Source organism: Haliotis rubra, unplaced genomic scaffold (genome assembly GCF_003918875.1).
Source record: "Haliotis rubra isolate DU_JTF1 unplaced genomic scaffold, ASM391887v1 Scf53, whole genome shotgun sequence".
Lineage (NCBI taxonomy): Eukaryota > Metazoa > Mollusca > Gastropoda > Lepetellida > Haliotidae > Haliotis > Haliotis rubra.
The window spans coordinates 1906666-1932174 of record NW_025767224.1 but is presented as its reverse complement, the minus strand read 5'-3'; the positions used below and the strand labels follow the sequence as shown (position 1 = coordinate 1932174).

The window sequence follows — 25509 nt, the reverse complement described above, 5'->3', positions numbered from 1 at the left end:
TTTACCAGTGTCATGCTAAATGAAGCCGTAGATATAGCTTCAACAACTCCACTGCCTAGCATATACAGAGACTGCGTGAACCTGCGAGAAAATCGTTATCTATCATGTCATGCTTTACAAAATACATTTTTTTCCTGAGACAGTCTCACCTGAGTAGCGTTACGTAAATACAGATTGCAGGCTGTTTGACCTCAGCGTGTTTACGTTGTACATAGAACGAGCGTAAGGCGTTCCACATTTGGGCTGAATATGTGAAAAACTGCTAAATATTTTCTTAAGAATACCTGATGTTCGTTGTGCTGTTTTATAGGAAACAGCAGGTATTTTTAAAAATATTTCCTCATGAGATCGCGTGTTTCCCGTTGCTAATTTATTTAAACTGCTTGTTAATTCTGTCGAAATAATCTTGCCCTGAACATATACGACATCGACGCTATTGAATAACAATTATCCAGCTTCCGTTGGGCGTAAAAAGCAAAACATGCTCTGAAATTTATGTGACTGGATCAGAGAAAATCAACGATGACGCGAAGTGTTTGTGTATTTTAACGTGTAAATAGGATAACTTACTTTCAGCATATTGGAAACGTATCATTTAAGGTACAGAATACAATGATGATACAAAATATATTAATTAAAAAACATTCCAAGTCTTCATTTTCTTCCATTTTTTAAAGCTGGAAATTTTGATGATTAACATATGTTATATTTGGGATTACACTTTCTTAGATAAAGTACAGATTCTAGTACTTTTGGGGGGTTGAGCAGGGCCGTTGTTAACATTTCTTTATAGGGAGGGGCACTGTAGCATCTGAAGCATCCGAGGATCTAGGGGGGCCCAGGAAATTTTATTAAAATTAGATGCTCTCAGATGCAATTCTGAAGGTAAAATGACTCTATTTATGTCATTTCCAATTTTATATAAACTATTTCTTTCCTGCTATGTTTGACCATTTTTTCATGTTTCTTTGTTCAAATTTGTAGCATCTGTACTTAATGTTCTGAACTAAACTTTTTAAATATGTTTAGACATATCTGTATATATGCAAAACAACTGTTTTGTTCAGTTTAAGTATCAGTACAATAGTTGTATTTTTTAAATCAGTTGACAGTCCAGAAATTGCACGTGAAATTTACATCATATACATGATATTTTCAGGTTTGTTCAATATTACTCACTCACTCAGTTTACTCATTGCAACTTAACAAGATACGTCAGCCAGAAAGATTGTTTCATCTATGATCAACCATGAAATTAACACATTTACAGTTCCAAGGGAATATAAAATGACTATACACTTTTAGCTGTATTTGAATTTCCTCCAGTTTGTCTTCCTAGAGTAGATAGTGCATGGACTTAGTATCAAAGGTGTGCAGTTAGATGCTCTGTGCTCATTGTTGCACGTGTCCACAGCTTGTGCCTAGAAGAGAGGAGATCGAAAGACCTTTCACAAGCCATGCTGCCGACTGGTATGGTCATGAACACTGTCAGATCAAGTTACCACATGATCATGGAGATGAGGGAATGGTTCATGATATAGCAAAGGTTCATTCGGTTCATAGTTCCAAAATTAAAACAAAGTCGATAGTTTATATAATACTATTTATAGTTTAATTTTTCACTAATCAATGTTTGATTGTGTATTGATTGTTTTGTATGTTATTCTCTATTTTGTCTATCCTGTCTGGAGTCTAACGTATCCTGGAGTCGTGTGGATTGAATGCACGCCTTCTTCTAATTATCTTTTGTTCGTTAATTGTCGTTAGGTATTGCACAATATGCCTTCAGTTCATAGTTCCGGGTAGTCTCTATGTCATTGCCCTGGATTCCTTATTTTATCTATTAATGGTTATTGTAATCATATGTAATTAGGTGTATCATTCTGGTACCGATCATCTCTCAGACTGGCTGCCCGCAATCTTTGTGTCATTAAATTGAGGTGTGGATTTCGGGGCTGCGGTGAGGGTATGTCACTCATTCTCAATAACGAGGTGCAAATGCTGCCGCCGCCATACTTCTCTTAAACTTAATTAGCAAATGTTATTGTCAGTATGGTTGGATAATGGTACCAACCTGCCCAACATACATCAAGCATAAACAGTATAATATTTGTTACAGCTCAGGTAATATGTCATTTTGAAATGTTTGTTTCTGTCGCCTGTAGCAAAACCTTACTTTGCAGTTAACTTAACGCAGTTATTATATCAATACTTTGATGTACAAAAAAATCTGTAAAACAAATTTGTGTGTGTGTGTGTGTGGGGGGTCTCTTTCTTCTCAACACACACACACATGCACACACGCACACGCACGGGTCTACCTACTTCCCTGTTGAGTCCCATCCGGGTGGCTGAGCGGGTTAGGCGGCTGACTTTGTGTGCTGGCGATTAGGTGCCTGACTCTGAGGGTGTGGGTTCGAGTTCCGGAGACTCAACCCCAAAAAAGTACTAGAATCTCTACTTTACTAAGAAAGTGTAATCCAAATATAAGATATGTTACATTTGACTACTTTCTACATGGCATTGTGTATTCTGATAATTGTTGTCTTACATAAATTTTTCATCGGGATCATGAATATTATTATATAATTTCTACTGGAAATGCATGGTCATATTAATAGTATGCGTTCTTATATGTGCAGTACGGAATATTCACTGATAGATTCCGGTCTGAATTGGAGACACCTATGTAACCAAACATGTACCCTGTAATTAGGAAATAACTAAATTTCAGTGTTTCAAGGGGCACTGATAAACCATTAATCAACATTTACCTTCGAGAGAAACAGCATGTTTCACGCAATATTTATAAATAATGTGAACAAAACAAACTAAAAGTCGGCGTAAAACACTGCATTGTGTGTTTATGTCAAGTATTGAACAATGCGTAAACTCTTCTTCCCTGTCACACTAAGTAAAGGTGAATTATCTCCCTTTCGGAACTCTTTATGGTCGGCGGGATATTTTTCCTTACTTCCGTTTAATGCCGAAGCTATGAAAAACAACAATTATTCCTAAATATTTGCGCAAAAATGAACAAAGGGTGGTTGGAACTGGAAAGTGACCCAGGTAATGTGTTTCTGGAAGTAGATAAGAAAATTATCGATGAAGTTTATCATGCATAAATAACTGTAAAGTAAACACTGAGCGCTTACTGCCGCTTGATGAGATGCAGAGAAACAGTGTAACTGTGTATTGTTTTAATTTAACTTGTTTCAAGAAGCTTAAATCTTATGTAGATGTTAGCTAGATTATTTAAAAAGGCCTATTATTCCAACTGTACTTCGTAGATTACGGCTGACATTCTTCTTCCAGATCATGTTTACAACCTAGTTCATATGAATAAACTCGTATTCCAGCCAAGGCCTACACCGAGCACACCTTGGTATAGTGCAAAGTCGTCTAGTTATATGCTGGACTAGTTTACAACCTTACTAGTACTGCTTCTCAGGTTCTGACTCTTTACTCGTCCTTTTGTTCTCCACCTTTACTACTGTCCTTAGCTTAACTAACTGAAGTTGTGTGTTATTGTCAGGATTTGTAGAACGATCCATCGAGTGCCCAATGAGTCAGATCATATTACTGTTTTTAAACACCTGCTCAAAGTGATGTATTATGCCCCAATTATGGTCAAGAGCAGTAGCCCCCACCAATTTTTCCGATGACAGGATGGAAATATCTTTATATCTTTGCAAATGGCTCATAAAAGTCGAAAAAGTGATAAAAGATCTGGTATAGATTTGGTCTTCAGCAACCTATGCTTGTCGTAAGTCGGGTGGACAGGCTCACTGACAGGGTTGATGCATGCCATCTATCCCAGTTGTATAGAATGATGTTCAGGATGTCAGTCAGTGGATGGCCTGGTCAAGAGTCGTTTACTGACAGACCACCATTATATACCAGTTGCTAAAAATTGCTGAGTACATCATTAATTATGAACCCAAAATAAGCAAAGTGAGTTTGGGGTTGAAAGTATGACCAACATTATACTCTAGTTTTGAGTAACATGTATATGTTGAGGTCCAATATTCGATATACAGTGGAAGCCCTCTAAACCAGCATTCGTTGGGACCGACAAAAAATGCCGGTTTAGATAACTTTTTCTTTTTCTGATCTTCCTATGCAGTAAAATACGACTGAACAACGCGTGTTGATAGTCATCATATTATTGTCTCTCACTTTGAACTGTTTGATGTTGTATCGACATTGTCTTCTGAAGCAAGCGTGCAAGCCAACCATCTGATGCCTTAAACTCGTTGACATTTAATTCTGAAGCAAACTGAACAGCTTTCTCTTCAAAATAGGGCCAGAAATGGGCATGTTTTTACTAACAGGCAGTCAAAAAAGAATCATGCATCAGTGTGTTAATTTTGTCAAATTTACTGTTTACACAACAATTAATTTGTTATACAAGTGACACGTGTCACTCACCAATTTACCTCACCTACTTAGGCCAAATCCTTATCCATACTCCTTTTATCAGGCAACATCAATGAGCTTAATGCCGATGGTAATCCACTAAGTTGTCAATACACGTTCAGCCAATCCACCAATCAACAGGAGAGCCGAGATACAGGATGCCGGTTTAGAGAGCGTTAATTACTGTACAAACAGTCAATTGGGCAGTCTTTGTTGTGCCGAAATACGGAATAGACTGACGCCGGATTAGAGGGCGTGTATATGATCATAAATTAACTAGCTTCTGCCGGGACCAAATTCTAGTGCCGATATTGAGAGCATGCCGGATTGGAGGGCTGTCGGTTTAGAGGGCTTCCACTGTACATGAAGTATTTTGGTATTCAATTTCAGTGTTTCATCATGATACAAATGCAAGTGGAGTGCTTTTTAATTGCTCATATTTAGGTTAATTGCTCTTTTATTCTATTCAATCTGATCATGCTGATAGCAGTACTGTCGTGGGCAGCAGAATTAATGTAAACACAGTGGTAAAATGCATGTGTCCCTGTTATATTTTGGGGGGGTGGGGTAGCCTAGTGGTTAAAAGCATTCGCTCGTCAAGCCGAAGACCCGGGTTCGATTCCTCACATGGGTACAATGTGTGAAGCCCATTTCTGGTGTCCCCCGCCGTGATATTGCTGGAATATTGCTACAAGCGGCGTAAACCCATACTCACTCATGTTATATTCTGGTGATACTACTAGTTCAAGTAAATCTAACTGATTCATAATAGTGAAACAATTCTGTATTTCAGGTTTATTCACCCTGTTACTGGAGGACTTTGGTGAGCAGATTTCATTATCACAGAACTGCTAAATGCACTCTTGTCCATATTTTCATATTTGAGTTATTTGAATAAACTAACATGATAATAGTTTCCTGCAACAAAATATTCTTGCTGGTAAAATTGATCTGGTCCTTTGCTCTCCATAGCTTTCTAAAATGATTTAGAATGGATTAGCAGACACTTAAATATGATGGTCATCCATTTGCAAAAGTAAAAAGTTGTTCACATTTTTAAAACGTCTGACTGACATGCAATTTTAAGGATGCAAGAATATAGCTGCTATGATTGGTTATGTTACAGTACAGTTATTGTATCACTATCAGCCAAATATTGTTTCTTGCAACATACCTACATTCTAATTTCTAACATCTAGATTGTTTCTAAACTGTTATTGTTTTCTTATCAGGGGTGAAGGGAATTCAAGTGGAGGAAATCTATGACCTGCAGAAGCCTATCGATGGGTAATGTAGACAGGCAGACACAGTCATCCTCTTTAGTGTACTGAGTTTAACATTTTGTAATATTCTTCAACATGTTCATTCCCAAGCTGGAACTAAACAGGTCACTGTGCATCAGTTCATGAAAGAACTGGGTGTGAAAAAAACATTTCACAAACAGATGTGCTGTAATCACCTGTTGTATTCTAAAATGAACTAAGTTCACAAATCAACACAGAGGTATCACTGTGGCACTACAAATTCAAAATCATATCGGGCAAGAGTAGTGATACATTCAATTTTTAAAGAAAGTGTGTTTTTATGAAATGTAAAATGGTTTCTTGAACTTTGATGATATTTCCACACACTGAAAATATATTATTTAGATGCTGAAACTGAAACGAAAAGGCCTATTACATTTGATTATGTCATTGGTTCACCGTAGACCTATGCATATCATGTCTGAAGTGGTCACAAAACGAAATAGTAGAGTAATATTTTATTTCGTTTTCAGGACTGTGTATGGATTTATCTTCCTGTTTCGCTGGATCGAGGAGCGTAGATGTCGCAGGAAGACAACTACAGAAGATGAATCCTGTGTTATGGATGATAACGCTGTCAACAGCATCTTCTTTGCCAAACAGGTGATGACCTTGTGTTGTATTATATAGGTAGTATTTTTCCTGTACCACAATTGGTAGATATTGATTTATTCACGCCAATAATAACCGATATCGACCTCTACAAGAGTCTGTAATTGTATAGTATTATTTCATCAACATGCATGCATTCTGTCCTTGTTGTGTCTGCAACTCTGAATTGGCCTCGCCATAGCTTGTTGTGGGAGGTGATAAAATGAGCATCTGGTTGGTACAGGACATGGCTGCTACAGGTGGAGCAACATGCTCCAACAGCACAGATGGTGTCTCATTCAGTGTTTGTTTGTCTGACCCAGACTTGATTAATTACAGGTTTTCTTGATGTAGATGATATGCTACTTGCTGGCTGTGGCATGAAATTATATTTGCTTCACTTCACATCCTTATAATGTTTAAACTTCTAGTTCTAACAATGATGTACATGTTCATGATTAATGAAGATCCAGGTAAGAATTGGCTTTCAACAACCCATGCTTGTTGTGAGAGGTGACTAATGGGATCGTGGGATCAGGTGGTTGTTCTTGCTGACTTGTTTGATGCATGCCATCATATCCCAGCTGACAGATAAATGTGCGGAACTATACAACCCACAAGAGGTTATGAGTATGATTGTATACTGTCTTCTGATAAGGGTTGAATTGGACGTTGTAAAGTTGTCCTTTTGAAAGAAGTATGTGTATTTCAGAATATATTACCATTCTGTCTCTTTTGTCAGAAAGTTGGTATGTTTTGTTACTGTTGCTAAAATCCTTTAGGATGTGTGGTGCATGTAGCTGTAATGACAGGGATGTGACTCTGGTCTATAATCTTTCAGATCATCCCCAACTCCTGTGCCACTCATGCCTTGCTGAGTGTACTACTCAACTCGGGGAAGGTCAAGCTGGGAGAAACCTTGGACAAGTTCAAGGAATTCACAAGCAACATGAGTCCAGAGGTTTGTACAGCAGCAAGCCATGTCTTTTTGTTACTATGGTTACAAGAGAAATTCCAGCCATGTTTGGAAGATTCTGATCATGCTGATGGTAGAATCTCCTCCTGTGGTCTATGATTATGAAATACAGTTTTTATTGCCACAACAGGTTATTAGTGATGTGTACTTCATTGTTTACAGGATAAAGGCTTCGCAATAGGAAATATGCCAGAGCTGGCTCGGGCTCACAACAGTCATGCAAGGTAACTACAGACCAGAAATATATATCCTTTGGCAGTGTTGCAATCAGTTATTGTCAGTTGGTGCTTTTGAATTATGGCAGGGAGTCTTGTCAGATGTGGATAAACTTTAGACGGGACTTTGATCCAGATTCTTGTTTCTGTATCCTGAGCTGGTCTAGACAGAGTCCTGAATGCGAGGCGAAACAGTGTTCCACTCTCACTAGAGTACTCTAATTGTGGGAACTTGATATGAATCATAAAAGTTTGTTCTCTAGACTTCTTAAGTTGAAATTAATGTATGATGTATAAAATACTGATCTTGCACCATTAGTGTCATGTATTAATGTGTTTCTCTTTATCCTTCTCGGGTTCGAATCCCCACATGGGCACAATGTGTGAAGCCCATTTCTGGTGTCCCCCGCCGTGATGTTGCTGGAATATTGCTAAAAGCGGCTTAAAACCAAACTCAGTCAGTCAGTCAGTCTTTATGCTTCTTCTAATTCCCATAGCCTGCAGTGGCAAAAGCAATGGTTTTCATGCAGAGGACCAGATGCAATGTGTACACTGGTGTCCCACTGTTGTCATATAGGTGAAATAGCAATACTTACTAATCTCCCCTGTCAAGCGTGTTCTGTTAAGCATGTGTAGCCAGTGTTGACTGTGTCTGTAGGTCAGGTAGAATCATGACATTGCTTGACCTTCAACTGTTCTTCTGTCAGACCTGAGCCGAGACATCTCCCTGAGAAGCAGCCTGGGATCTCCACAACAAAGACCATGGAGGCTTTCCACTTTGTCAGCTATGTCCCCATCAATGGTCGATTGTTTGAACTTGACGGCCTCAAGCCATATCCCATTGATCATGGTTGGTAGTTCTAACTTTTATAAAAAATCTGTTGTCTGTGTGATTCAAGATTTCCTGTGATCAAATGTACACCCAAACACAGGAAAACAATATTAGCCGCCATCACAGTTATGAATATCAAATTATTTGGTTTTCTATGCTTGAAAGAAAAGGAAAGTGATGTACATGTATTTGTTCTTTGGGTGCAGGGTGTGTCATGTAGTCATGAAGGTAAAGCTCCAGTGTCTGTGTTGTGTATAGGGCCGTGTGAGTCGAACCAGTACTGGACAGAGAAGTTCCGCTCGGTCATCATCGACAGACTGGGCATGGCAACCGGCGGGTGAGTTGTTTGTATAATAGGTTCTTCTCAATTGTTTTGTACATGATGAATTGATTGAGCACAAATGGAGGTTATTAAAGTACTATCGGAAATAGAAGAAAAATGATTTTGGCTGTTACTCTGTATCCCTAAAATTTACACAATTGCAAATAGCATATGTCGAAATAACCCAAATGGGCCTAACTGGGTGTTCAGGGGATGCGTAATAGGATATCCAGAAAAGCATGTTTACTCGTAAACTCGGGCAAAACTTAGAAAAAATATGAATAGCTGCTTAAAACAATAGATCAGACTATAGATGACAGTTAGGTCTCTCGGCTAGGTGTGATGACGGACCGTCGACACACCGAGCATGGAATGCACGTGCTGCCTACAGGCACAAGGGGTCATCTCAAAGATATTCTATGCATTTTCTTGTGTGTTGAATATGTCTCAAATATTGATTAACATCTAACGTGTCTTTTTTTCATAAAGTTTATGTTGAGATATGTAAAACAGTATGATACCCACAGAAAGGCTTAAATCAGCCATCTTATTAAATGTCTCAAAATATATAGGTAGCATGGCAACCCTAAGATCAACAGGACTGGATATTATTTGTAAATTGTTACTTCCCCAGTTTAATTTCCCTAAAGGATTATCTTATCTTAGCTGATATCTCTATATCCCAGCCCGACCCCAACCATCGTCTGCGACATCCGACCTGGTTTTGCTTTTGAGACGACCCCCCATGTCTGTTTGTTTTTATAGTGGTAGTGAGACTCCATGGTAGCTACATCCTTAAGTGTTTCACAAATAAAAATATTATTTTGTACGTCAGTTATCATTTCTAATGAAGCTAATTCTAATTTCTAAATAGGCATTTAAGAAGTGTCCTTTGTAATACAATATCATCGCACACTAATTAGCATAAAGCCAAGGTCTGTTCCAAATAAGTCGTTTCCTATCTCCCTACCACCGAGGCTGTAGTTAGGCCGAACTTAGTTTAACAGATATTTCACACTTTCACATATTAACTTCATAAATTGTGGATCTAAATGTGAAAAAAACATTTTTTTTCTATTTCCGACAGTACTTTAATCATATATTTTTTCCAGCTTTATTTAAACAAGGGCAAACAACTTATGTTCAAATTCAATTCAATGAAAGTGTTAAGAATTTGTATGCCTAAATAACAGTGTTATCTCGGGAAGTGCCAGGTGATACAGAACCATGTTGTGTTGACAGGGAGCCATACCACGACATCCGCTTCAACCTGATGGCTGTAGTGCCATGTAAACGTCAGCTGTACGAACACAAGCTGCAAACTCTGAAGACAAACAGACAGATTGTGTTGGAAGCCCTGCAGCAGGTGAGACAACGTGGGGAAGGGGGAACGGATTGGTGGAGGACTCACTGGTGAAACTAGGTAGGGGAAGGGGAAAACTAGTCAGTAGAGGATGAACAGGTGAAGGATGGGGGACTGATGGGTGGAGGGCAGACAGGTGAGACTAGGTAGGGGAAGGGGAAACTAGTCAGTAGACGACTTACAGGTGAGGGATGGGGGACTGATGGGTGGAGGGCAGACAGGTGAGACTAGGTAGGGGAAGGGGAAACTAGTCGGTAGACGACTTACAGGTGAGGGATGGGGGACTGATGGGTGGAGGGCAGACAGGTGAGACTAGGTAGGGGAAGGGGAAACTAGTCGGTAGACGACTTACAGGTGAGGGATGGGGTAAACTCATGGGGAAGACGACTTACAAGTGAGAATAGGTTGTGGTTGGATAAACTAATGGGTAGAGGACTCACAGGGCTGGGACAGGGGAGGTAACTGGAGGGTAGAAGATTCCTAGGTGAAGACCAGGTTGTGTAGCAATCAGGGATGAGCTGGGAGAGGGATAGACCATCACAGTGAGGAGGGATTTCAAGTGTTTCAACCAGCTGATTGTCGCAACTTTGCCAGTGAATGACCAAATATTCTGTGGACTGACCATGTAGTTTGTTTCTGTTCCAAAGCTGCTGGACACCAAGGTAGGTTGTTGGATGTTGTCAGCTTCTTCTGCCCTGTCGGCCGTGACACCAAGACAACTTACCCTGCCTAGTTGTAGAGTTCTTTTGTTTTTCTCTGTTCGTAAACAGACTATTTTGTGTTATGTTTAGCAAACCAACTGTTTAACTGATCAGTGTCATTGCAATCAGGTTGTTTACTCTAATTTGATACTTCTCTCCGTCAATACCTGACAAACTCATAGTGGTTTGGGGCCCGATCCACAAAGAGATCTTTGCACTAAAGCAGAGGCTTATGATATTGGTACCGCCTCCGTGGTGTAGTGGTTAGAGCGTCCGCCCGGAGAGCGGAAGGTCGCGGGTTCGATCCCCGACTGCGTCATACCAAAAGACGTTAAAATATGGTACTTGTTGGTCCCTGCCTGGCGCTCTGCATTAATGGGTACAACAAGGACTGGTTGGCTCGGAGTCAGTATAATGTGTCTGAGTGGGGTATTCATGGTTCACTGCGGCTTGGTATCTCAGTGGGCTAGCTCTATAAAACCAGCTTCAGTCTGGGCTAGTACAAGCAGCCGCACCTACACATACACACGCATGCACGTCATCATATGAGCGAAATATTCTCCAGCGCAGTGTTAAACCCAATTTCACCTCACCTATGATAGTGGTAATGCTAAGATGGCTTTGTGGATCAAGGACAGGTCAGGCAACTCTGAGAAATCAAAATGTATTGTAAGTGGGTTTTTGAGAGCAGGCACTTTCTACTTGGTAAATATGCAATTTAAAATGTTCACAAACTTGTTACATGTTTCTAGATATTGTTACTTGGTTTCTGTAGATTTCAAGACATAGTTCCATGGTAACATAGATTGTATTGGACCAAAGAGGGGTATCAAATCTGAGTAAACAACCTTATGATGAGATTGTATAACTGATATGCTTGATACCTCGTAGATTAGACTATCCCTCCTGTCATGTGAATCCACAGCATTGAGGATTATGTGTTGTGATACATCAGTCTGTGTAGTGTTCTGTGCCTTGTGGGAATAGACTGCCACGGGTAACTACCCGTAGTTATGTTACATGAAGTTTGCTCTGCATTGTCTCCTTCAATGGTCTTGTGTACACCAACAGAGACCATATGCTGAGTATACGTTCTCTGACACTGACCTGACAAATTGACCCACTGGCTGGGTACAGCCAGAGGGAAACTAGCAACTGAGCAGACAATGGAATACTCACATTACATCACACAAGAGGTTTTATTTATAACTCGCCCATGGAAGATACTGCATAAGATCTTGCTTGACTCGCGGAAAGCTGAAAGTCATCACAATGTAGGCAATTTCTATCAATTTATGTTTGAGAGTAATAAACAGAATACTAAACTCGCTTCCGAGAAATACCATTTTTATTAAACTCGTTAAAGAATTGGTATCAAACTCGCTTTTGCTCATTTTGAAAAATGTCCGTTTGGTATCCTCTATATATTATGCAGCATGTGCCAGTCTTCTGCCCAGCTGCTGAACACTTTGCTGCTGACTCACAAAATGGTGTGAATCTCATTACAATACATTCATTTATTAAGTAGAGCGGTGGGGTAGCCTAGTGGTTAAAGCGTTGGCTGGAATCGTCACACCGAAGACCTGGGTTTGAATCCCCACATGGGTACAATGTGTGAAGCCCATTTCTGGTGTCTCCCCTACCGTGATGTTGCTGGAATATTGCTGAAAGCGGCGTAAAACCAAACTCAGTCAGTCAGTCATTTTATTAAGTAGGTGTTATGTGTTCTCCTTGAGTTACTTACGCCCCTCACTTTATCAGTTAAGAATGTGGGTAGAATGTGAGAAGCCCATCTCTAGTGCCCCTCGTTGTGGCATTGCTGGACTACTGCTAAAAGAGGCGTAAAACTATACTCACTCACTTTATCAGTTAAGAATGTGGGTAGAATGTGAGAAGCCCATCTCTAGTGCCCCTCGTTGTGGCATTGCTGGACTACTGCTCAAAGTTAAGAATGTGGGTAGAATGTAAACTATACTCACTCACTCACTTTATCAGTTAAGAATGTGGGTAGAATGTGAGAAGCCCATCTCTAGTGCCCCTCGTTGTGGCATTGCTGGACTACTGCTAAAAGAGGCGTAAAACTATACTCACTCACTTTATCAGTTAAGAATGTAGGTAGAATGTGAGAAGCCCATCTCTAGTGCCCCTCGTTGTGGCATTGCTGGACTACTGCTAAAAGAGGCGTAAAACTATACTCACTCACGTCATCGGTTGACACTCATCCCCCACTACTCCACAAAGAGGGCCTATGCATGTATGGGTGGTTTTGAGAAACTGGTGTATGTAAGACGATGAAGAACTGGAGATGTTTATACTACATCGGGTTGTTGTTTGGAAACAGACTGATCTATGCGATGTGTAACATAACAAAACAGTCAAATAGTAAATGTTCATATATTTATGTTTCCCCATCAAATGTATAGAGATTATGAAACAAACATGTCATACTGATTTTATCATGTTTATGAAACAAGTGTCCAAAATCATCAACTTCCCATGTGAGAGCTAGGTTAAAACATGAATTCTTGCACAAATTTAATAAATTCTGTATGATACACATGGGAGTGCAATAATTACAAAGAGATCTTAGTGCAATGGCTATCCTAGCCTATGTTAAAGTATGGGAGTTTTGATAAACATTAGTGCTAAGATCACTTCTTGAAACGGGGCCCAGGTTGTGAAACATGTCACATCTGTGTTGCTGATTGTTGGTCACAGTTGGACCCATCCTAATGTGGTTGCATAGCAACACAAGCAAAATAACTGTCATGATAGGTGTGTATCATTGTTGCCATGGTTACATCAGGTTATAACTTTCAACACATACCTTTTCTGGTCTGTTCATTAACAATGTATGAGCACAGATTGTTTTCGTGTTCCTGTTCTTGACAGTTTTGTGTTGCACCAGTTTTGTTACACTTTTTCACATTTACTCTCAGATTTTGTTTTGAATAGATGAACATTCGTACTGAGCCAGCACTAACACAGTAACCTCCCCTGCTCATGTACACAGACAGTGTTATACATGTCATGCTGGGTTATCTGCACTTGAGTATTCTATTACACTCTGATAGATTAACCTTGAACTGCATGTGTACATTTAACGGTCCTTGTGTTAGCATGATTGTGTGTGCCATGCATATTGTTTATTTCTCACACAAAATCTTATATCTTACTGAGATTTTGATTCACTGTGTTTACAGGACAAGTCACAAGGCATAATCGTAACGTGAAAACTGCATCATCCCTCACAGGTTGATTTTGTGATCTTTCCTGAAGGCAGATCAGTGTATGTCTTGCCGTATTGGTCTTGAGTGGAAGACAAGCTAGAATAAGGGTCCTTTTTCACCCACCAGGGTGCCATTGTACAAAGTGATCTTAGTGCTAAGGTGATGCCATGCCATAACATAGACTTATGACTGGTGTAGGACTAAGGCTGCTTTGTACATTGGCACCCTGTAAAGCTACAGAAAGTGTTAAAACATTAACATGAACATATGAAGATGTTCAAACTGTTAACAACAAGCCTTGTTTTTTATACATGGCAGTTTTGGACCTCTGTCATGATTAAGTTCATGACACATTAGCATAAGTATAGCTAAAGTAAATGAAAGTGTTGTTTTTTTAGCTCTGAGTAAATCCATGGATCTGAGATGAGTGTTTCCCATGTGTTTAGACAGCCTTGAAACATTGGAATGTAAAACTCCAAGAAATCTGAAACTTAGTTGTAGTGCCTTTACTCTTCAACGAGGCAGATCAAGGATGTGAGCCGTCTTCCTTGTCCTCTGCAGAAGCAAAAGAAATATGTTTCCCTTGATAAATGATGTTTATATTTTCAAGCAGATATCGTTCTGACCAAATTAATCTCAGATCCAACATAAGAACATTTAGGAAGGATAACAATAACTGGATGAACAACTCTTTATTACAGTTCTAACACCATTGTCAAGCAAGTGATGGTGATCTTGATTACAATCTTAGAACCTACACATCGTTCTCACTGGAATGAGCATCCGCCCGGAGTGCAGAAGGTCGATGGGGTTCGATCCCGATCACGCCATACCAAACATTAAAATATGGTACTTGTTGGTCCCTGTCTGGCTTCGGATTAATGGGTACAACAAGGACTGGTCGGCTCGGAGTCAGTATAATGTGTCTGAGTGGGGTATTCATGCTTCACTGCGGCATGGTATCTCAGTGGGCTAGCACTATAAAACCAGCTTAAGTCTGGGCTAGTACAAGCAGCCACACATACACATACACGCACATGCACATGCACGTCATCATATGAGCGAAATATTCTCAAGCACGACGTTAAACCCAATTTCACCTCACTCACCTCACTGGAATGAAGAAGTTGTTCATTCATCTATTGTTATCCTTCCTTACTGCTCCAACTTCTAAATGCCTCAAAGAAGTTACAACAACATTTGTTGAAGTTTTCATTTAGCTGTGTATACAACCGGATATTCAGCTGGTCTGCCCTCAGCGCCATGTCTCTCCTCAGTGCATGTCTGTCAGGGCTGTTGACAACAGTACTTATGGTTTATAGCTGCATACCTTGAATGTATACGAATGCAAAGGTAGTCTTGGCTCACGCATGCTCCTTTTTTTCACTAGGTAAATTAATTCATTATCTTGAAGACAAAAGATATTAATGCAAGACAAATCTTATGGATAACAACTTCTTGATTTATATCTCACAACGTTTCTTGGCTGGTTCTTGCCCCTTCGTCAGGTGGATAATGATCATAGTGAACAATACAGTATCTATATATTGATGTACAGGAAGCCAGATATGTAAATTAAGAACAAGAGTATGATTTCTTGGTGATGCACCAAATGCTAGGGAGGCTTATAGTTTGGCATGAAATGCATGTGGACCCGTTTTTTTGTAAATATCTCTTCATCCAATGACCCAATCGATCTCAAACTGTGCAAGTGGATGTTTTGTCAGACAACCTAATTACATTGTAAATCACCGATTTTATGCATTTGTATTAAAGAATCTGTCTATGTAACTGTCAACAAAATAAACAGCAGACCGCAGACTGCTTGCAGAGGGAGGAGCCAATGACCTGTAACAGCGGCAGTGTTGGGTCATAAAGGTCAACGTCTCGTCAATGTAGGTCAGCTATGCACGTGACAGGTATGAAGAGGTGTTCATTTCTAGCAAATAGCCGCTAATGACATCTCTGATGACCCTGATGTCAAAAGAATCTAACTGTGGATGCCTACCTTCTTGTACAAGGTTTTGTTTATTGGTTGTTGGTTATTTTTCACAATTTTTAGCACGATGTTCTTTTCATGCCAAGAGCAAAAGTTGTAACGTTTCATGTCATCTGACACCTCATAAATCGGGTTTGCTCACGCTTTGCTCTCTTTTAAAAAAAAAAATTCAACACATTTCTAATTAAACGCTTAGCATCATCTGAATAAGCTTTCATGATGACAGCTAGAAGTATCAAACCGCCTATCACTGTGCAATGCACAGGTAACTATCATGAACTGCACGTGCATTTACCTTTATGACCCACCACTGCCGCTGTTACAGGTCATTGGCTCACTCCCTCTGCAAGCAGTCTGCGGTCTGCTGTTTATTTTGTTGACAGTTACATAGACAGATTCTTTAATACAAATGCATAAAATTGGTGATTTACAATGTGATTTCCGGTAGGTTGTCTGACAAAACATCCACTTGCACAGTTTGAGATCGATTGGGTCATTGGATGAAGAGATATTTACAAAACCCGGTTCCACATGCATTTCATGCCAAATGCTAGGGAGGAAAACCTCTTGATCCCTGTTGATCTCAGGCACTAATCTTCTTATGTTGATTGGTTCAAGAAGTTTTCTTTTGTGCCATATTGCTGATGTTGGAAGCCAGGATTTCAGTGTGTTGCCAGTTGATAGAGTGATTTGAATTTTTTATAATGTGTTCTGAGAGGGCAGATCTGAGATAAGATTTTTCAACTAAAGTTTTATGTTCTTGTAGTCTTATATTGAAGGGCTGGCAAGTTTCTCCAATATAACTGCTTCCACAATCACAACAATTTTTGTAGATGCATCCTCTGGGATTGGGTTTGGTCTGGTTGCTGCAACCTCTTCCATTTGCTCTCAAGATGGATTTCAAAGTTTTATCAGAATAAAACGTCACATCAACACCGGCAGTTTTTCTAAGAAGTCGGCTGATGTGATGGCTAATCTGGCCTTGGTAGGGAATGTTGATCCGGATGGGAGCTGGTTCGGGTTTAGGTGGACGGTCATTTTGTTGATGGAGGATGGTGGCTACGGTCTGCTCTACAAGTTGTTTGGGGTATCCGTTGAGGGTGATGAAGGTTGTTTTGAGGTGGTCGAATCTCATCTTGGAGTTGGGCTGGGTCGCAGATAGCCTTGGTGCGTCTGGTTAGGGTTGAAACTATGGGTCGTTCTATTTGTGGATGGTGGAACTATTTCCACTATTTGTGCCAGGTTTGGAACTTAGAACTATTTCCACTGTTTGTGCCAGGTTTAGGAACTTAGAACTATTTCCACTGTTTGTACCAGGTTTAGGAACTTAGAACTATTTCCACTATTTGTGCCAGGTTTAGGAACTTAGAACTATTTCCACTGTTTGTAGCCAGGTTTAGGAACTTAGAACTATTTCCCGGGTTTAGGAACTTAGAACTATTTCCACTGTTTGTACCAGGTTTTAGGAACTTTGAACTATTTGTACCAGGTTTTCCACTATTTTGTACCAGGTCTAGGAACTCAGAACTATTTCCACTGTTTGTGTTTAGGAACTTAGAACTATTTCCACTGTTTGTGCCAGGTCTAGGAACTTAGAACTATTTCCACTGTTTGTACAAGGTTTAGGAACTTAGAACTATTTCCACTGTTTGTGCAAGGTTTAGGAACTTTGAACTATTTCCACTGTTTGTGCCAGGTATAGGAACTTATTTGTGCCACTATTTTAGGGAACTCAGAACTATTTCCACTATTTGTGCCAGGTTTAGGAACTTAGAACTATTTCTTGTGGAAGTTACTGCAGAGTTTGCCGCTTAAAAAAAAAATTCTCCTGAATACAGGAAACTGGCCACATGTGAGTCAGGTTCAGTGAGTTTCATTTTTCAGCTGTTACCAGTGTCAGTGGTTTCACAGCATAGCAGAACAGGTACACCAATCTTGTAAGAGCTGGCTGAAATGAACATCATGTAGTCACAATGTATGACCTAAGTGCATGTCATTGTGAGGGAACTCACTGAATTGTTGTAAGATGATAACTTGCCAAACAGTGTATACTTAATGAAGTTAAAGATCAACCGATTCTTACCTACCGGTATAGTAATATGATAACTTGCCAAACAGTGTATACTTAATGAAGTTAAAGATCAACCGATCCTTACCTACCTGTATAGTAATATGATAACTTGCCAAACAGTGTATACTTAATGAAGTTAAAGATCAACCGATCCTTACCTACCGGTATAGTAATATAATAACTTGCCAAACAGTGTATACTTAATGAATTTTAAGGTCAATCAATTCTTACCTAAAGTAATATGATAGAATCAATGTTCTTTATGTTCATATGTGTAGTGTACATGGACAGCTCTGGGCTGGAGAGTAGTGACACACTTTGTAATTAAAACAAACTGAAAGATTATGCAAATAATAGCACAAATAAGCTGACCAGCCAAACATTCACCTGTTTCTTCTTAACAGACTCAATGTGACATGCCCTGCAGGCTTTGGAAACCACTGAGTGAGTATTTGTTGAATTGCTGTCAGGGCTGCATTCCACAAAACGATCATAGAACTATGCAGCAGTCAAAGCACTGTGATCACTTTGTGGGCCCTGAACTGCTGTGGTATCTGATCATGTTTCCACCACCGGTGCTGTTGTGTGTTGTAGATGGTGAAGGTGACCACACCAGGGCTGACAGCGGTGGAGAGGGGAAGTAGTTACAATCACATGGACACTGTCGAAGCCAAAGATTCCAAAGCTACTGTTGAAAATGCAAGAGATAAGTTATTTGAATCAACAGACTCTGAAATGCCCGAGTGTTCCAAGCAAGCAGTCTCCTTAACAAATCACAAGGAGTCAAATGACATTACCAGCGTGGACCTGAAGGACGAACATGAGGAGAAACATTCTGAAAGTGCTGACTCAGCAGTGAGGGATAAGAACGTCAAGATTCAGATTTCCATGAAGGAGGGGAAGGATGGGAGCATAACGATCCCACGAACCGTGTCGCTAACGGATGTCACCAAGCCACTGACTATAGAGACAAAGTTTGGCGGTTCACCGGGTCCGAGTAGTGAGAGTACAGACACAGCGTCGGAGGTGGGGAGCGTGTTCTCCTCCCCCGGCAGTTTCACCATCCCTTCTTGTCAGAGTAGTCCACAGTTCCTCAACGACGGTGAGTGTGGCAGGTGTCTCGGGCAGACTTTAACTTTTCCTGCCTTGCATCATGGTATATTAACATGGTTGTTTTGTTAAAATATACTTTTGTACAATTAGAAATGTGGTATGAATACACAGTGTCAAATCTATGAAGAGCATTTAGAAGTGGAATACATAAGAAAAGCAAGATTTATGGATGTCAACCTCTTTTTTGTGAATAACACGGCGGTTTTGTGTGTGTATGCTTACTCCTCCATCACCTGATGAAGAAGCAAGCTTACACACCTGATGAAGGAGCCATCACACCTGATGAAGAAGCAAGCATACACACCTGATGAAGGAGCAAGCATATACACCTGATGAAGAAGCAAGCATACACACCTGATGAAGAAGCAAGCATACACACCTGATGAAGGAGCAAGCATACACACCTGATGAAGAAGCAAGCATACACACCTGATGAAGGAGCAAGCATACACACCTGATGAAGGAGCAAGCATACACACCTGATGAAGGAGCAAGCATACACACCTGATGAAGGAGCAAGCATACACACCTGATGAAGGAGCAAGCATACACACCTGATGAAGGAGCAAGCATACACACCTGATGAAGGAGCAAGCTTACACACCTGATGAAGGAGCAAGTTTACACACCAAGCACCTGATAGCACACCTGATGAAGGAGCAAGCATACACACCTGATGAAGGAGCAAGCTTAGCATACACACCTGATGAAGGAGCAAGCATACACACCTGATGAAGGAGCAAGCTGATGAAGGAGCAAGTTTATACACACCTACACACCTGATGAAGGAGCAAGCACCTGATAGCAGCTTACACACCTGATGAAGGAGCAAGCATACACACCTGAAGGAGCAATGATGAAGGAGCAAGCATACACACCTGATGAAGGAGCAAGCATACACACCTGATGAAGGAGCAAGCATACACACCTGATGAAGGAGCAAGCTTACCACCTGATGGAGCAAGCATACACACCTGATGAAGGAGCAAGCATACACACCTGATGAAGGAGCAAGCATATGGACACCTGATGAAGGAGCAAGCATACACACCTGATGAAGGAGCAAGCATACACACAGCACATACACACCTGATGAAGGAGCAAGCATATACACCTGATGAAGCAAGCATACACACCTGATGAAGGAGAGCATACACAAGCATAGCAGCTTACACACCTGATGAAGGAGCAAGCATACACACCTGATGAAGGAGCAAGCATACACACCTGATGAACCTGATGAAGGAGCAAGCATACACACCTGATGAAGGAGCAAGCATTTATACACCTGATGAAGGATACACACCTGATGAAGGAGCAACCTACACACCTGATGAAAGCAAGCAAGCATACACACCTGATGAAGGAGCAAGCATACACACCTGATGAAGGAGCAAGCATAGCACACCTGATGAAGGAGCAAGCATATACACCTGATGAACCTGATGAAGAAGCAAGCATACACACCTGATGAAGGGAGCAGCATACACACCTGATGAAGGAGCAAGCTTACACACCTGATGGAGCAAGCATACACAGCAATAGCATACACACCTGATGAAGGAGCTGATGAAAGCATACACACCTGATGAAGGTAAGCAAGCATACACACCTGATGAAGGAGCAAGCATACACACCTGATGAAGGAGCAAGCATACACACCTGATGAAGGAGCAAGCATACACACCTGATGAAGAAGCAAGCATACACACCTGATGAAGGAGCAAGCATACACACCTGATGAAGGAGCAAGCATACACACCTGATGAAGGAGCAAGCATACACACCTGATGAAGGGACCTGCAGGAGTTATACACACCACACCTGATGAAGGAGCAAGCTTACACACCTGATGACATACACACCTGATGAAGGAGCAAGCATACACACCTGATGAAGGCAAGCTTTACACACCTGATGAAGGAGCAAGCATACACACCTGATGAAGGAGCAAGCATACACTACGAAACGTCGTGTTATTCACAATAAAGAAGTTGACATCCATAAATCTTGCTTTTCTTAGTACACAGTGTCCTTTAGAAACTGGCCATGTGTAACAAATGTTATATCAGCTGTATGGTAGTCGCACATCTGTGACAGTACCTGCTGATGACCTGGAGTTGTTAGTTATATTATATCATATTTAATCATATGGGATTAACTGACCAAGTTCTCTAACCATGGTCACTCTATAAAAGCATTCATCATGTTGTTACAATTCTTAATTTTAAAGATGATTTTCCTCAATGATCTATCTGAGCATCGCACAGCATGATCTGTTTTGACATTGGACTCTGGACAAACCTATGTGTCAACTCACAGGAAAAATAGTCTCCAACATTTGTCATGTCCTTCATGTGTAACCTTCACAGGATTGATTCACTAGTGGAAACTTTACGTTCTTACCATAAATAATAGCTGTGATTGGACTAGTACATGATGAGTTGTCCAGAACTGTATATAGTACATCTGTGTTATTCTCTAGGTGAAATGAAGCTAGAAGGAGACGAGACTCTTGGGTCAAGGTCAGATGGGTCGGAGATCAAGTCCAAGTCAAAACATCGTTTCAGCAGCTCACAAGGGTTTTCTCCCAAGGTAGTAGAGTGTCACATGGACATGGTCATTTTGTATTATTGATTTCATTTCACTTTTCTTTGCCATTATCTACAGTTTCATTCATGGATAGTGCTGTTACACAGCATGTCTTCATGTAGACCAGGAGGGCAGGGATGGCCCAGGCTAGCTATTCTATGTAGCTATTCTATCCTCGTAGCCATATGAACTTCTTAAACCCATTCTTAACACATTGGCTATGGTCAAAGCTAAGAATTCTTAGGGCTACAAATGTTTCAAGAATAAGGGCCCTGTTGTGTAAGGTCACCAGAGACCATATAATTATATCTATTATATGGTCTCTAGTGTCACATTCTCTGCCCCTTGGGCATGACACTAAACCTATGGTCATGGATACGAATCGTCATTCTCTCTGATTAAGTTTTTAGGTCTATCAGCATTATATCTGTGCTCATGGGCCTTGCTCGGAGGCTTGCTTCGCAGCAGGCTCTCTTGTCACATTAAGGTCTCACTCACTCACTGACTATCTCACTATCTCACTCACTCACTCACACACTCACTCATGTTGACAGGATCTGCTGGACCTTCTAAAGAATGTGGAGAATGAGATCGAGACATGTGAGGCCAACCTCAAGGATGAGAATGAGAAACGGAAGAAGTACAAGGTAAGTTGTATCTCAAGTGTCCCTGGCCTTGTATCAGTTCCTGTATGTCAGTTATCACCAGTAAATTCTCTATAAAATATCGACACCTGCAATTTTCAGATTAATTTCATGCTTCCATTATCCTGATGTACATTATGAGCTAAATATTGGAGTCATCACTGATTAATCGTCAAGTCATAACTAATCCAGTCCTATTCAAGACCTACCTGACATACATTGACATATCTGATCTTAAAGGTGGTATTATATACTTAGCTGGATATCCAACTCACTCAGTCCAATTGATTCTATCTGCCATGAAACTGTCTTTCCCCATCCAGATTGATGACTGCCGCCGCACCCATAACTATGATCAGTTTCTGATGACGTTCCTGTCGATGCTGGCAGAACAGGGTCATCTAGCCAATCTGGTCGAACAGAATGTTAATGTCAAGAAGCGTCAGGGATCCAACATCGGGCGCCTACAACCCAAGCCCCTTTCCCGTAATGATAAGCGGAGACGAGCTCGCACAAGACGCAGGAGATGAACGATGTGCCTCGTCCTTCTGCAGCATTATCTGCCTGAATACTGGGCAAAACAGGACAGTGAGAGAGGAAATATTTGGTGCTGAAAGAGAGCTTTACTACATCCTGATATCCAGTGATAAAATGATGATGTTGTGCAATGCCATTATTCATCACATTCTCTGGGGGTGGGGGGTGTCACTCAGTGCTTCATTATCCCTCAACCAGATTCATCCTAAGAGATTCATCAACCACCGGTTTTCCTGTCCTAGATTCAATTACATACCATAAGGCTTGAATATTACCGAGTGTGGCAAGAAACACGATCACTCTTACATGAGGGTGGTAAGGATGCCCAGTTTTCATTGATTCATCAGTGAAGCTCAAGGCTCTGGTTCAAATAGCAGGTACAGTTCAGTGCTTAATGCATGTAGCTTGTCCTTCCTGTTGTTCTACAGTGTTGCTAAGGGAGGTAATCAACTATTGTGTCTCTGTCTTCCTCATGCCTTTAGTTTTAATACTTCAGCTAAAACTGTAAATTGATAGAGCTGTGTCATATTGGACAGATTTTGAATTATGATGTATTAATCTGTTGCAAAATATCTTATACATTACACTGGTTTTTCACTACAGTGTATGTTTAGGATCATGTCATCACATTTTTGTGTTTGACTACTGTTAAATATGCAGAGAAACTTCCTGCTTCAGGGTGATCAGTACAATGTGTGAAGCCCATCTGTGGTGTCCCCCGCCGTGATATTGCTGAAATATTGCTAGAAGCGGCATAAAGCTACACTCACTCACTCATTCAGGGCGATCACTGACGGAAACAGAGCCACCCCGGAGGATAAAATATGATGTTGATACTTGACATCACACCGACATTGTCTTGTTATACACACTTTGTCTCTACTAGCTACAAGAGGTGTTTCTGCTAATAGACTAAGCCGAACAATCTATTGATTCAAAGGTTTATTACAAAATTAGTTTCTGGAGTTTAGTATGTATTAAAATCTTGCCACATGACTACCTCCACTTGCCACTTGTTAACATCGTTAGTGAAGTGGAGGAATCATCCACCCTCACATCAGAATTCGGACATTATATAGCCAATACGCTGGCTCTCAAAGTAAGACCGAAGTGTGTTCATATTAGTCTGAGCAGTATTACTTGTACCCTTGTCTTAAGGACCTGTACCCTTGTGCCTTGACTGGGCAAGAAATTGTAGCTGAAATCTCAAATTATGCGCTGAGGGATTATTGGGGCTAAAATATTATTTCTATAGGTCATTTGTTCGATGCCAATATCCATACTAAAGGTGCGAACCCCCTCCCATGAATTCTGAATAACATCTAATGTATACCTTGAGTCTTGCTGAACACTAAATACTGCTTAAAACACATAAAAAAACGTAAAATATGTAGGAAGAGTTCTTTGTGTCTACAGTTATTGTATTTACATAAGGAATCTGCATGCCAAAAACAATTGCATCCTGAGTAGCACATTGCTGAGACCCAAATAGAACCCCCAAATTCCGTGTTCCAAAAGGGGGTCGGCAACAGCATTACTGTTCCTGGCATAGAATCACAGACTTGTTGTCTCAGATTGGATAACATGAATACCAGGAACCCAATCTCTGCTTTGACATTTGAAGTGCATGTTGTATGTATCTGTACATTGTCCAGTGAAGGTTCGTGTTGTGGATTATGCAAGTCAGTAATGGGTGACATTGATAGACAGATTCATTTGTTACATGTGTTGTCATCATCTCCACATCACAATCGTCACATCTCTGCTTATACAGAAAAATAAACATATATCAAAATATATATCAATTTGGACGTTTTTTTGTTTGAAGAAGGTGCATTTGACATTTTCATTTAGTTTGTGTATTTCTGCATTACTCAAACAACAGTGATAAAGTCATGATCTGTTAGCTGAAAGCCAAATTGCCAAGGATAGGACAATAAGTATCATTCCCAATAAGAATTTATTCCCATTCTGTATCAGGCTCCGTTTCGTTCAGCACTGCGATGTTCATTGATATACTTGGACTGCATAGTTACCTTGATCAGTGATGACAGCCATGTATTGTCATAAATATTGAATCCAATAAAAAAACTGCTCATTTAATGCAGATGCCTAGAACTTAGCACATTTACTTGTAGAAATATATTTTAAACATTTGATCAGTATGTGGTTTAAACCTGTTAAAATGCGAGGTTGTAAGGTATGGAGTTTATCCATCATATTCCCACTATCCCTCTTCCTTCTCAGTTGTCACTGGATGGCTAAAATAATGCCACCGAGATCATAAATTATAACTCATTCAGCCTCTCCAGCTGTAAAATTAGGATTCTATATTTTAAAAACAATACTCTTACATTGACAGTGGTCTTAGTACTGTGTGATACACAGCTTGTCATACTACTGACAATCCACCTCAGGTTATAAGAACACAACATGGCAGAGAATTTTGCAGAACAGGTGAGTTTTGAATAATCTTACACATTCTAGAACATCTGTTTTCTCCCTACCAAGTTGACCTTAAAGGGTGGTCAGTGGTGGAAGGGAGGTAACTCTTGGACTGGCAATTCAACCTCAACACAAGCTGTTTCTTGAGAGGCATT

At 40.4% G+C, this 25509-nt stretch overlaps 1 protein-coding gene across 2 annotated transcripts; it reads left to right on the top strand.

Annotated features, from left to right (window-relative positions):
• The first annotated feature begins 2959 nt into the window (after nucleotides 1–2959).
• LOC124252943 (ubiquitin carboxyl-terminal hydrolase BAP1-like) lies at nucleotides 2960–24708 on the top strand. Of its 2 annotated transcripts, XM_046686631.1 has the most exons (14): nucleotides 2960–3069; nucleotides 5213–5242; nucleotides 5652–5706; nucleotides 6197–6326; nucleotides 7156–7275; nucleotides 7453–7514; nucleotides 8213–8355; nucleotides 8596–8674; nucleotides 9902–10025; nucleotides 10670–10684; nucleotides 18618–19125; nucleotides 21622–21731; nucleotides 22283–22375; nucleotides 22696–24708. In XM_046686631.1, the coding sequence occupies exons 1-14, from the start codon at nucleotides 3033–3035 to the stop codon at nucleotides 22900–22902; spliced, it is 1713 nt and encodes a 570-aa protein (XP_046542587.1). In that variant the 5' UTR covers nucleotides 2960–3032; the 3' UTR covers nucleotides 22903–24708. The 2 variants fall into 2 exon arrangements, with proteins under 2 accessions (XP_046542587.1, XP_046542588.1); XM_046686632.1 differs by lacking the exon at nucleotides 10670–10684.
• Nucleotides 24709–25509: the final 801 nt, after the last annotated feature.

Excerpts from the sequence above, each read along its gene's own strand:
- LOC124252943 (XM_046686631.1), top strand. The coding sequence starts at position 3,033 with ATGAACAAAGGGTGGTTGGAACTGGAAAGTGACCCAG. Across the intron at positions 7,276-7,452 it reads CAAGCAACATGAGTCCAGAG|GATAAAGGCTTCGCAATAGG; the intron begins GTTTGTACAGCA and ends CATTGTTTACAG. Across the intron at positions 19,126-21,621 it reads TCCACAGTTCCTCAACGACG|GTGAAATGAAGCTAGAAGGA; the intron begins GTGAGTGTGGCA and ends GTTATTCTCTAG.